Consider the following 13,098-nt stretch of genomic DNA (forward strand, 5'->3'; position numbering starts at 1 on the left):
ATTTGGATGGGTATATGAATCGGAAGGGTTTGGAGGGATATGGGCCGGGTGCTGGCAGGTGGGACTAGATTGGGTTGGGATATCTGGTCGGCATGGATGGGTTGGACCGAAGGGTCTGTTTCCAAGCTGTACATCTCTATGACTCTATAACCACATTGCTGTAGGTCACATCGCCATCGCCAGCCCAGGTAAAGATGGTAGATTTTCAATGAACAAGATAGATTTTTAATTAGCATTGACAGTAGTTAGTTGGTTACTATTGGGCTAATTTGTTTCATTCCAGATGTTTATTGAAATTTCCCACATTACTCTCTCATGCTGTGCATTCCAATTCTATCCACATTTTGTAAAAATGACTATCTTCACATCATTGCTGATGGTTTTGCCAATAAACTTTAAAATGTTTCCTGTTGTTCTTGACTCCTGCAGTGATGAGAACAGTTTCTTCTCACTTATTCAATCCAGACTGCTCAAGGTTTTGAATATGTCTATCAAATCACCTCTCAAAAGGGGAATAGCCTCTGTTTTCTAAATCTATTTAGAACGATTTCTGTAATCTTTTTTCGTATTCTTTCCAGTACTTTCCTACTTTTCCTAAAGTGTGGTGACCAGTTGAAGCCAGATCAATGTTTTATGAAGGTTCACCAAAAACTCTTTGTCTTATACTCTGGAGTGCTGCTTATAAAGCCCAGAATCTACAGCCATTATTAAACACTTTTTCATAGCATCATTAATCTGCCCTCCCATCTTCAACCATTTTTGCATACATGCCCCCTTCCCAACCTTTACTTCTGTATATCTATTAGAATTGTTTGTTTCCTTAATTTTTGTTCTACTGAAGGGTTACCATACTTGATTTGTTAACTCTGCTTTCTCCCCACAGATGCTACCAGACCTGCTGAGTTCCTCCAGCAATTTCTGTTTTAGTATCAGAACTCCAGCATAAACAGTTTGTTTTATTTCCTTAATTTTATATTGCCTTTTCTTGTATATTTTAGTAGAAAGTTTCACTTCACATTTTTTCTGTATTCAAATACTTTAGAGTATAAGAAATAGGAGGAGGAGTAGGCATTTCAGCCCATTAAACCTGCTTCACCATTCAATCAGATCGTGACCGATCCGATTGTGACTTTAACTCCACATTGCTCCCTCTCCCCATTACCCTTGACTTCCTCGTATATCAGAAATCTGTCTTAATTGGCCTTGAGTATATTAAATGACCTTCCATTGCTCTCTGCAGAAGAGATTTCCGACGAGTAACTGCTTCTCAAATTAGATTCTTTCCCGACTGCCTCTAATGGGGAGCCTTTATTTTTATGCTCTGTCTCCTGGTTCTCTTTCTCTGAATCTATCTTGTCAAACCAAGCCAAGCCCACCATCCACAAAAAATGTATTTCATTATGATATTCCTTCGTTCTTGTCAGCTCCAGTAAGTGTAAATCCTCAAAACTATCCCTTCATCCCATGAAAAAACCTAGTCTGTCCTCTATAAACTACCTCCAATTTTATATTTTTCTCAGGTAAGCAGACAAAACTGTAGACAGTACTGTAGGTATGGTCACACCAATGCTGTAGCAAAACTTCTTACACTCTATCATCGTTGAAATAAAGGCCGACCTTCAATTTACTTTCCTAATGACTTGCTATATCTACATGTTGACTTTTTGTGATTCACGTTCATGGACACCCAGGTCCTGTGTCCCGTAACATTCAGCTGTCCCTCTCCATTTAAATAATATGTTGTTATTCCTTTCTTCCTTGCAAAGTAGACAACTTTACGTTTTTCCACATTATATTCCATCTGCAAAATGTTTGCATGCTCAATGATCTGAGTTCCTTTGTAGACTCTTGCAAGCTCAGTTTTTCTTGCAACTTGCTTGCCTGGACTCACTAGAGTATACAAGGATTAGATATCTAATTGAGATATGTAAGATGATAAGGGATTGACAAAATAGATGTAGAGTGGATGTTTCCCCTTGAGGCAATCTAGATGCAGAGGAATGTATTCTTGCAAAGGATCCTGTATCTGTGGATTTCACTCTTCTAGAGTGCAGTGGACGCTGTGACAACGAATAACTTTGAGGATAGACAGATCTTTGATTACTAATTGGAGGGGGGGAGGGGAGTGGTCACGGTTGCCCTAAGAGGTCTTGATGTTGACTCCACATTCTATAGTCTTATGGCATCAGATGAAACATGAGTAAGGAAGCTGCCTCCTAATTACCATATCCTGATCATCTCTACTGATTCTCCAGAGAACGTGTACCATCTATAAGGCACAAATCAGGAGTGGGATGGAATACTGTTCCCTTGCCTGGATGAATACAACTCCAAAAATATTCAGGAGACTCTCTATCGTTCATGACAAAGCAGCTAACTTGATTGACACTGCATTCTCAAACATTCATTCCCTCTCCTGCTGATGCACAGCAGCAGCATGTTCAAGCTGCCCTAGAGAAATTCACTGGGACTCCTTTAACAGCACCTCCAACCTATAACCGCTGCCATCTAGAAGGTTAGGGCAACAAATACATGACAGGACCATAATCTGCAAGTTCCCCTCCAGCCACTCACCATTCTGACTTTGGAAACGTATCACTTCCTTCAGTGTCACTGAATCAAAATCTTGGAACTGTCTGTCTTAGAGCATCATGGGTCTACATACACCAAACGGACTGTAGTTGTTGAAGAAGACAGATCACCACCACCATCAGACAACAGCGGACGGGCAATAAATGCTCAGCCAGTCACTAACACTGACATCCCATGAATTAATGTAAAAAAAAAGATGGAAAGTAGCTGTGGCCCAGCACTGATTTCTGCACCACCCCTCATTATTGTATACAACTAATCCTCTGTCCATGCTAATATGTCATCTCTCAATATCATGAACTCTTAACTTGCAACCTTTTATTTTGCATCTTCATTGAGTATCTTTTGGAAATGCCTAGAACATAATTTGCTGTCAGAGAAGTTGCTTTGCACTTGGCAAATATCCCTGTGCGAGTTGATGATGTACTTCTGAGACTACAAACGTAATTTAAATGGGGTGAAGTGAATTTCCTTGATAACTTGCTGAATATATACAGCTACAGAAAATAAAGTCCCAGTCATCCTCTCTGGGGTGATTTTCTGATGTCAATTAGACCAACTTAAAAGTAATCCTTAGTACCCTCTCACTATTTGACAACTCCTTTTAAAATTGTAGATCTGTTGTGGTCTGCCTAGAATAAAGTTGGACTTTGCTGACAACTTGGAAAAGTATCAGAGTGCTGCTCAATATTTGCAGAAGTATTGCCTGTAAATGAACTAATGCTTTTTGAAAGGATGGGTAAAGCAGAAAATTACAAGTAAAATTAAGTGATGTGCATGCACTTATGGAATATTTCATTGTTTGAGAGTACAGAGTGTATCACTATATTTAGATTTGCTGGTTGTGAAAAGTCATCACATTTTTAGCAGTTTCTTCCTTGTTGAATCTTTAGATTCATAGAATATGTACTGGTGTGTTTGTTAGAAACAACATGAGGAAATTTGTAAATCTTCCTTCGCTGAGAGTCTGACATTGAAATTTGTGCAGCTTATGGAATTAAGCGTGAGCAGTTTTCCAGTTTGTGTTCAGAGTTTTTATTCTAGTCTGTAATGTGATTACACCCAGAGGTTCCATTGCTTTTGTTAAGAACAACACTGTAGAATGCAGCCAGCATTGGAAAACAAAGTAGAAATGAAGTATATCCTGTACTTCATGTCAGTGCTGAAGGATATTGGGGAGTAAAATCCATAGTTTTGTATTAGTGTCACCTTCAGATCAGCAGCGGGTGGGCAGGCAGATGCCAGTTTGAAGTAGAAGAACGTAGTCCGTCTTTTTCCATTGATAAAGTAGCCTTTCAGAGTCAATGAGCTCTGTCAATGCAAGCTTGTCAAGGCTACAACTTCATAGACCTGAGAGGCGGTTTGAGAGGTCAGGCCTTTTCAAATCCGCTGTGATGCAAATGAACTTTGCTGCTTAAACAACTATTGGAATTTTTATGTCCGCTCCTTGTCTGTTTCACAAAGTCATTGACGAGACATTCAGTGCTTTTTAAATTGGGATAGCATTGTGATAAAGACCAAGTACAGATTTACGGAGGGCTGAAAGCAGTTAGATCATGTTCTTTTCATGGTACCATTAGAATCAAATCGATTTCCCTCAAGCCTTCAGAATGGCAAATTTTAACAAAGCTTTGGGGCTAGACAAGGGCCAAAATGACTGAACTGAATGTTAATTACACTCGGCAAACTTATTTTCTTTTTATTTCAGACTGAATAGCAAATAAAATTAAGAGGTGGGACTATAAACTGCTGTGTTGTTTACATGCAAAGGAGGGTTCATAGTTTTTTTTCCACAAATAACACTGGGCAGCTTTCACAAAGTTTAGATTTGAACATATATTTAACAGATGTTTTTCACCAAATGTAAAACTTTTAACCCTGTTACTTCTATATTATGGTTATGTATCTGACAGGTCACAAGTAATAAATAGGGTTAGTTCAGCACATTATTAGAAGCTAGAAAGTGTTATATCTGGATGGCTGATGTAACCATTAAATAGGGAATTAAACCTCCCCCGAGGGTATTTTTACTTAAAGAAACTGCTGTTCTAATTCTTAAAATGCTACTGGCTTGCCAAGTAAAACTCACCATAACTTGTTAATGTAGCTGCACTATAATCTTAGCAAGAGATTTTATTTTATTAGGTTTTTTTCTACTTCAAATTGAAGTTAAACTGGAGATAAATTTTCAACCTTTTAAATGTATGTTTTATTTCTACAGTCTCTTAAAACTTTTGTTTTCTACAGTTCTGAGTAATTCATTTTTTTAAAAAAATGAAAATACTGATATTTTGGAGCTTGATTATATTCACTTGCTTAAATATATTGTTTGATTGTAATATACACAATGTGTTATACATTTTTTTATAGAAAACTCAGTTGCTAGGTGTCTAGAAGATATTCCACCCCACTTACCAAAAATGTGAATTATCAATATATTTTTCATGTTATAGTTGTAATATCAAGCCAGTAACAGTCTTTAAAACAAATGGCTTATAACATCAACGGCAGTTTTAAGTTTCAGAATTTTATTTCAACAATGTAACTTCACATTTGAAGAATGAATTTTCTCACCTATTTTATCATTAAATTTGCAAAGTTTTTAATTTTCTGGTGAAGTTGCTACAGGCTTGACTCTTGCCTCATTAAATTAACAAGAATGGTTACCATACCCATAAAATTTCACTAGGTTGTCTAAACTCTCAGACTTTATGGGGAAATTATTTCTCCCAAATTCCCATGGGAATATCTGTTCCCCGGTTATTTTGAAAAGTTGCAATTTTTTTAACCAACCTATGAAGCTTAAGTTGTAAGTTATAACAGAAAAGAACAAATGACTACCTCATACCTGTTTTTGCTTTGTTTTCTGACATCCTTTTAAACAGTGATGTACTTTGGTTTGTGAGCAGCAGCTGCATCAATGATGTAGTTGAACTGCAGGGCAATGTTTAATGGCTTTTCTGCACCTGCAGCTATAGAGGCTTATTTTGACACCTGGCTTCATCACTTATTTACCCGCTTCTTCCACCCCCCCCACTCCAAACCTTTGTAAAAAGAACATTTTTTTTCTCTGCTATCGGAGTCCAATTCCCGTTGATATATAGATATATGTTAGTGATATGAAAGGGGTAATCAGTAGGGATTCCTTTGTCTCTCTGGCTCCATTAAACGCAATATTGCTAGTAGTACATGTTCTATTTCTGATTCAAACAAATCACAAACTAGCTTCCAGTCATGGACATCCCCAAATATGCTGCACAGTAAACCATTCTTTTCATTTTTCACAATTAAATCTGATGAAGCAATGTGAACACTATAAGCAAATAGTAAAACATTTCACCAGCTGATGGTTTTACTTTACTGTATTTGGGAAAATAATTTTATCATTCAAGTAATAGTTTGCAGTGCCAGACTTCAAGAAAGGATGTAGCTCTCAACTTTCTGCATTTGCATTAAATCTAATTACTGATTATTCTTTCCAATTTCGATGAGCTGGATCAAGAAACTTAATCATTAAATACCGATAATAGCTTTTAACGAAAACCTCTACGCAACTGTTTTTTCAAGAATGTATAAAATTAATTTGACATTGGGCAGAGCCTTTGATTCACCATTTCAGAAATACTGTATCAAATATGGATATGCAAACACATTTTAAAATATTCTGACTATGTAGATTTTGACAGTGTTTCCTATATACATCTTGCTCTTTGTTTTATATATATCACATCTGTATTTGTTGCATGCATTATTTTGTAATTAACTTAATAACTAAAATGATATTAAAATTAAGTACTTTATAATAATAAATTTCTCCTTTGATTTGGGCACGGGGGAGTGGGGGTACACAAGAGAAATGAGCACCATTTTAGTTAACTATATAACACTAAAGGTGCTTTGGCAGAACACAGAGCCTGTGGTATAAGACCACCCTGTATTCAGTCACTGTCCCCACACCTCTTTGCTTCTTCCATTCATACAAGCAGCTGCACTGCAAAGTTTTTCAGAAGCCAGTCAAGAGTAAAATTCTAACTCATTTGTCTTCCAGACACGAAGATCGATCGAGAAGTTATTAGAATGGGAAAACAATAGGTTATACCACAAGGTGAGTGCCGCAGGGAGCAACTTTAGCATGGGGTTCAGACCATTGGGGTCTGAATTGCACAGTATGGAAACAGATGCTTTTGTTGGTAGAAAAATATGAAAGATGGATAAATGGGTTTGTCTGGATGTAGGAATAAAATGGAAGTCATTTTTCTTTCTTTTCTCCATTTCTTTTCCAGCTGTGCTTGCACTGGAGACTGAGCAAAAGGAAATGTGAAACCAATAACATGATGGAATATGTAAGTTAAAGGGCTGTTTTGTTACTTTCTCTATTAAATGATCATTTATTTTGCTTCTGATCTTATTCTTTCAACAGTTATTAATCAGAAAGGTGTCAGCCTACTTAGTCGCTTGAGTGGAAAAATTTATTACGGTCCACAGATGCACATATTCACGTGCAAGGCAGATTTATAAAGTTATGAATGGCCTGAAAACAAGGCTTGCACTGTGTTCTGAAAATAATAAATTAATTGCCAGAATGAATGAACTGAAATGAATTAAGGGGGTTGGTGTGTCTGTCCAAAGAGAAGAATCTTTATTAAAGTTCATCACAAAAATGTTTAAGCCTGTTTTAGTTTAACTATGCAAAGTAAAATGGTAATCTATCTTCCAAACACACACACTGCAATCTGAACAATAATCTAATGGGGAAGTGACGGGTCCCATGAGAACCAAGTACAATCATTGTTGTGGTCAATGAGTAGACAGAACGGCTATTTATTGAGTAGAAACCTCATAAAGCTGGAGTTAAATTTGTGACCAAAGCATGCATGCAGTTTCCTTGTTTGCTTTGAAATCGTTAAAGGAATACAGCTTGGGTCGTTGAATTTTGTATTGCATTTGTCAGAAGCTTCTGAAATGTTTTGTGAGTATTTTATAAACTTGATATTGTTTAGTCAAAAAAAAATTGAGAGTTAGGGTTGATCACATTGTGACAGATTTGTAGAATAAAAATTTTGTCTTCCACAGTTCCTTCACCAATCTCACATCACTCACATTCAGATATGATAGTGAATTTCTTGCTATACCTACACACCAGGTCCCTATAAGATGAGGCACATCATTTGATGTCACTGTTGTGTGCCTGGTAATATGATCTCAGTTTAAGGGAAGAATTGAGGAGGGACAGACAAGAATGGACAACAGCTTAGGATAACTTGCTAATACTGAATACTGTAGACAGAGGGACAATACCTAAATGATGTCTGCTGTTAAAATGCATTACTTGTTTTTTTTAAAATGCAAGTAGAACGAAAATGTTCTGAGATTGGTATGTAAATTGCATTGCCCATTGCATATAGTTATATGGTCATTCTTCAGTTTCTGATCCTCAATTTGATTCAAATTGATTAATTGCATCATAACTTCTCCCAAAATATTTACATTAATTGATATTTTTCTTAGAGGATACAAATTAATTTTGGAGGATTCCCTTGTGTTAAGCGTCTGTATTCCGTGGAAACTTTTAAGATTGTGAAAGGATTAGATTTTAGTAGACTTTCACTCTTCATTTTATTGTTAGAAAGCATTATATCTCATATTCTTTCTTCTTGTGGAATTTCACACATGTTATTTAACATCTACTTAATGTCTAATTTAAATATAAGCTTTTCTTATCACCTTTCTTCTGTTAATGGTATTGAAAACCCTATTTGAAGCCAAAGTCTACAAGATAACAAAAGCCTTTCAAAATGCTTTTTTGTGTGGAACAGCACCCATTCGCTGAATTGATTGCTATAGATTATTTGTAACATCAGCAACTATATCAAACATGTTGATTTATGAGAATGTGAAAGGCACGTGAAGAGTTTTTTGTAATGCAAAGGAGGGAGGACCTGAGTGAGTTGTTAAAGATTTTTCTCTTCACAGATAGCAATGTCATGTTCCTCGTCTCCAAACAAACTTAGTGTTTGAATTAAGGTTCATTCTTTGCTGGTACAAACTTTCATTTATAGTTACAGCTAAAGATATTAGCTGTATATTGATTTCTTTTTAAATTTAAGATAATTGGCTTGGAGCAAGATAAGCTAGCACAAATGTTGATATCAATTTTAAATTATTTTCAGTAAACAAATCAGTAGAATTTATTAAATACTAAATAAATTGTAGCATTAATGACAAAATAACAGAACTCATCATGTTGATCCTGTACTTCACCAGAGTTAACATCAGAATTTTGACTCTTATAAAGGATACATTATGTTTCACTTACATTACAATCTTATCAGCAATAGCACCCCAAACTTTGTCAGCAATATCTCAAGACACATAATTTCTTCAAGTGTTTTCTCCCAGCAGAGGCGCACACTAAATGGCTATTGTTAGTGGCATATTTCTAAATTTTTCTGGTTCTGCACAGCTTGCTTTAAAGAGCAAAAACATCTTCAATAAATATGGTGCCTTTAACACTGTATTGTATAATGAGGCATGTCTCAAAAGTAGTCAGAAGTTCAATTCCAAATCGGAATTGAGAATTGGAAAAAGTAACTGAAGGTGTGATTCAAGAATAATAACCTTGCCCAGCATGGGGAAGACCATTTTGACATTGCCGCAATATTTTTAAAGTTCACTTCCCTTACTCCTCACGTCCTTCAATTTTTCTTTTCCAAGTATTTATTCACTTCTGTTATTCACTTCACTTTTATTAGAGATTTCTGATGAGGCATTACATGTCATTTCAGCTCTGTACTTTCAAAAAGGAGCAGCATCCTCTGAACCTCTTATTTCATTTTTGGCTATCTGAAATGTATACCCTGCAGTTATTAAACCACTATCCTGTGAAAATAATATTTCCCAATTTACGAAATGTCCCCATAATTTAAATACCCTATCAAATTCTATTTTAAATTCCATTGCATAATGAAATTAAATGAAATATTTTGAGCTCCTGTTTCTTTTCTTTCTCATAATTAAAATCTCACCCCTAATGTTATGGTGAATCTTCTCTGTAACCTTTCCACTGACTTGATACTATTCCCAAATAATGACACTAAACTGGGACAAAGCATTCTGACTGGACCCTGGTCTGGACTGGAATTTTTTGAGGTCTAATTCTTCCTCTCTGCTTTTGATTCCCCTATTTGGAAAACATTAGGTCCCATAAGCTTTATCAAGTTGACCATCCACTTCTAAAGATTTCACATGTTCCCCTGTGTCTTCACTGTAGGCTATGCCTTTTGAAGCTTTTACTTCTTCCTCTCAAATGGAATTTTCATTTTTCTGTGCTAATCTAATTTCACCCCTTTATGTGTAAACTATGAATTAACCTGTTTTCTTTCTTTTTAGTCAGTTGCAACCCACATCATATGAACTATAATTTGTATTTTGCTGATGCAAACTTTGATCTTTATGCAATCTTTATAACCAGTTGTTCCAACCCTGGGCGACAGTACTTGCTCCAACCCTCATTGGTAAGAAAAATGTCCAGGTGTCAATTGTCCTTCTAACTAATTTCCTATCCATACTAGCACATGCTACTTTATATTGATTTTTAGCAACAAATCTCCAATACAGGACTTTGTAAAAGCCATTGTCCTTGAAAGTTGCTCATTTTCATTATCAATGTACTTTTATTTCTTCAAGTAACAAAGAAAAAGTTGGTTGACATTCACCTACCTTCTGTAAAACTATACTTGTTTTCTTTAATTAGATTTTATGGCCTTTAGTTGAGTAGTAATTCGTCCCATATGATGACCCTTAACTATGACCAACATTCAGCTCATTGGCTTAACCCTTTTCAAATAAAGACAACTTTTCAGTCCCCTTGTATAATTTACAAATTTAAGGGAACTTTTTGATAAGTTAAATTCCTATCCTCAGCTGTTTCTCACAATCCTTCCCTAACACTCTGCATCATAAAAGCCTAAAATCTCTTCCACCTAACACTTCAGAAACTGGTTGAACTTTTGAATGTAATTAAAATTGGTCTCTACCTTAGTTTCGTAAGCTATTGTTATTGAAGGTTTCCAAATATGTCAGGTTCATGGTGCTATATCTCTTCAGAACTTTACAGAAAAGGTATTTAAAATAATGATTGGTCAATTTTATTGACTGGTAATATTTTGCAAACAAAATTAATTGTGTTCAAGCATGCAACTTCTTAATTACTATGCAATTTCTGTTTATATTAGCCAGGTATTTGTGCAGCACTAATTGTAATCTAAGAGTATTGTGATCGTCAGACATTGGTAGTTAGAATGCTGGAATCATAGTTGACTCATGACCATCAAATTTGAGAAAGGACATAATAGATGGTTTACATAGAAACATAGGACCAAAGTAGGCCTTTTGACCCCATTCAATGTGATCATTCAGTTGGCTGATTACCCAACTGAATAACTAGTTCCCCTTTTCCCTGTACCTTTTGATCCCTTTAACTCTAAGTCCTCTCTCCAATTCCATCTTGAAATCATTCAGTATTTTGGCATCAACTGCTTTCTATGGTGCCAAATTCCATCAGCTCACCACTCTCTGGATGAAGAAGTTTCTCCTCATCCCTAAATGGTTTATCCATGTCCATAGACTGTGACCCCTGGTTCTGGATTCCTGCATCAAGAAAATCCTTCCTGCGTCTACCTTGTCTAGTCCTGTTAGAAATGCTCGAAATCTAGCAATTTCCCCATTACTGACATCAGGCTGACTGGTCTATGGTTTCTGGATTTCTCCCTACTTTCCTCCTTAATTATGTGGGTTACATTAGTTACCCTCCAATCTGTAGGAATCTTTGAGGTTGATCAACAATGCATGCACTGTTTCTAAGGCCATTTCAGTAAGCACTCTTAAGATATAGATTATCAGGCCTTGAGGATTTATTGGCCTTCAATCCCATCAATTTCCCAATAAGTAGGGAATTGGTAGTTCCCTACTAATACTCATCTCCTTCAGTTTCTCCCTTTTACTAAACCCTATGTTCCCCTTTTACAAATATTATTTGTGTTTTCCTTCATGAAAGCAGAACCAAAGTATGTATTTAGTTGGTCAACCATTTCTTTGTTCCCTGTTACAAATTCCCCTATTTCAGGCTATAGAGGACCAACATTTTTCATCATCAATCTTTTTCTCTTCACATATCTATAGAAACAGATATGCCGTAAATTTTATGTTTCTCAAAATTTATGGCATATCTGTTGGCTGTCATTCCTCCGTATTAGTCTTATTGATACATTGTTTGGACATAATTGTTTTGTTTTTAATAACTATTTTGTTTTCAATTTCTTCCTTCTCAGGTCATCTTAATAGAGTTTTTACCGAAGACGCCAATATTTCGACCAGACTAGCAACAGACTTTGTTATCAGAGACTTGGTTCAAGTGTGTTGTCCTTCCAATGGTGCCTTGCTTGGTATTCCTAGTGAGGATTGTTTGTCTCAGAGATTCTTATTATTGTTATCCAATTTTTCATTCCTTGTTTGTCCATACATTTTTGCTCAAATTAACTTTTTCTATGTTTCTCAATTTGCATTCCATCTTTCCTTCTTAATAATTCACTTAGGATGTTTATCTTATTATTCCTCTTATTTGGTTCTCACCACCTTCTTTTAAAATGCTTCTAATAGTCATCATGATCCTTGATGCAGATTTCCTTTTGCATACAACAACTTTACAACACTCACCAAAGTAATGGCTGTACAGTTACTAAAATAATCAGTTTGGTAATAATGCCTGTGAATGGTTCCACATTTTTCTAGAGGCTTTTGATAAAGGAATAAAATTACTATTTTCTTTATTAGAAAAATCAAATTCTCTCCATATTCTCTACGCAGTACCTGCAGAACAAACAGATGTAGCTTCTTTGTGCTATGTTGTTCTCTCATTTCATTTTAATGCACCACGTTTTTTCATTTCTTTCCTTTTTCAAATTTGAACTTGAGACCAACAGTGCACACACACAGAAACACATTCTACTACGGCTATGGAAGTAACAACATTCATATGAAGAAAACAGAAGAAATAAGGTCAAATGGCTCTGCCTACATGTTAAACAAATGGACTGCAATACCTTGAAATAATACTGTAACAAAATGAGAAGAAGGCCTTTGCATGCATTGTATGGTCATTTGAAGCTGGGACCATGGAAAATGCAGCAGTATCACAGCCAGAAAATGGATACTTTGTTCAGGTAGCTGCCATAAATTGTGGCTTTTACAACTTCTGTTACTCTATTTGTTTACTTTTTTTCTGTACAAATTAGATTTGCATATAGATATGTTTATTTGCTGTATAGATGTTCACAAATTATAGTTCATTATTCAGACTTGTGTATATTGTATAGACTTTTAGATCAGGTCATTTAAAAAAATTTCTGCACCTCAGATAATGGGACTTTGAGTGCATTCAAAGAACTGCTCCTTTCCATTCAGTTGAATGCTACCAGGAGTCATGGTGCAGGTTGAAATTTTTTTTAG

General features: G+C 35.7%; 1 protein-coding gene across 1 annotated transcript in view; it reads left to right on the top strand.

Moving 5' to 3' along the window:
* LOC122550239 (cysteine-rich hydrophobic domain-containing protein 2) overlaps positions 1-12,671 on the top strand; it is a 59,701-nt gene extending 47,030 nt beyond the window's left edge. The window contains exons 4-6 of the mRNA XM_043690998.1: positions 6,641-6,697; positions 6,876-6,935; positions 11,922-12,671. Of these exons, the coding sequence (XP_043546933.1) occupies positions 6,641-6,697; positions 6,876-6,935; positions 11,922-11,972 (168 nt within the window). The 3' untranslated portion in view covers positions 11,973-12,671. The remainder of the gene's footprint in view (positions 1-6,640; positions 6,698-6,875; positions 6,936-11,921) is intronic.
* The last annotated feature ends 427 nt before the right edge of the window (positions 12,672-13,098 follow it).

This window comes from Chiloscyllium plagiosum, chromosome 1 (assembly GCF_004010195.1).
Source record: "Chiloscyllium plagiosum isolate BGI_BamShark_2017 chromosome 1, ASM401019v2, whole genome shotgun sequence".
Taxonomy (NCBI): domain Eukaryota; kingdom Metazoa; phylum Chordata; class Chondrichthyes; order Orectolobiformes; family Hemiscylliidae; genus Chiloscyllium; species Chiloscyllium plagiosum.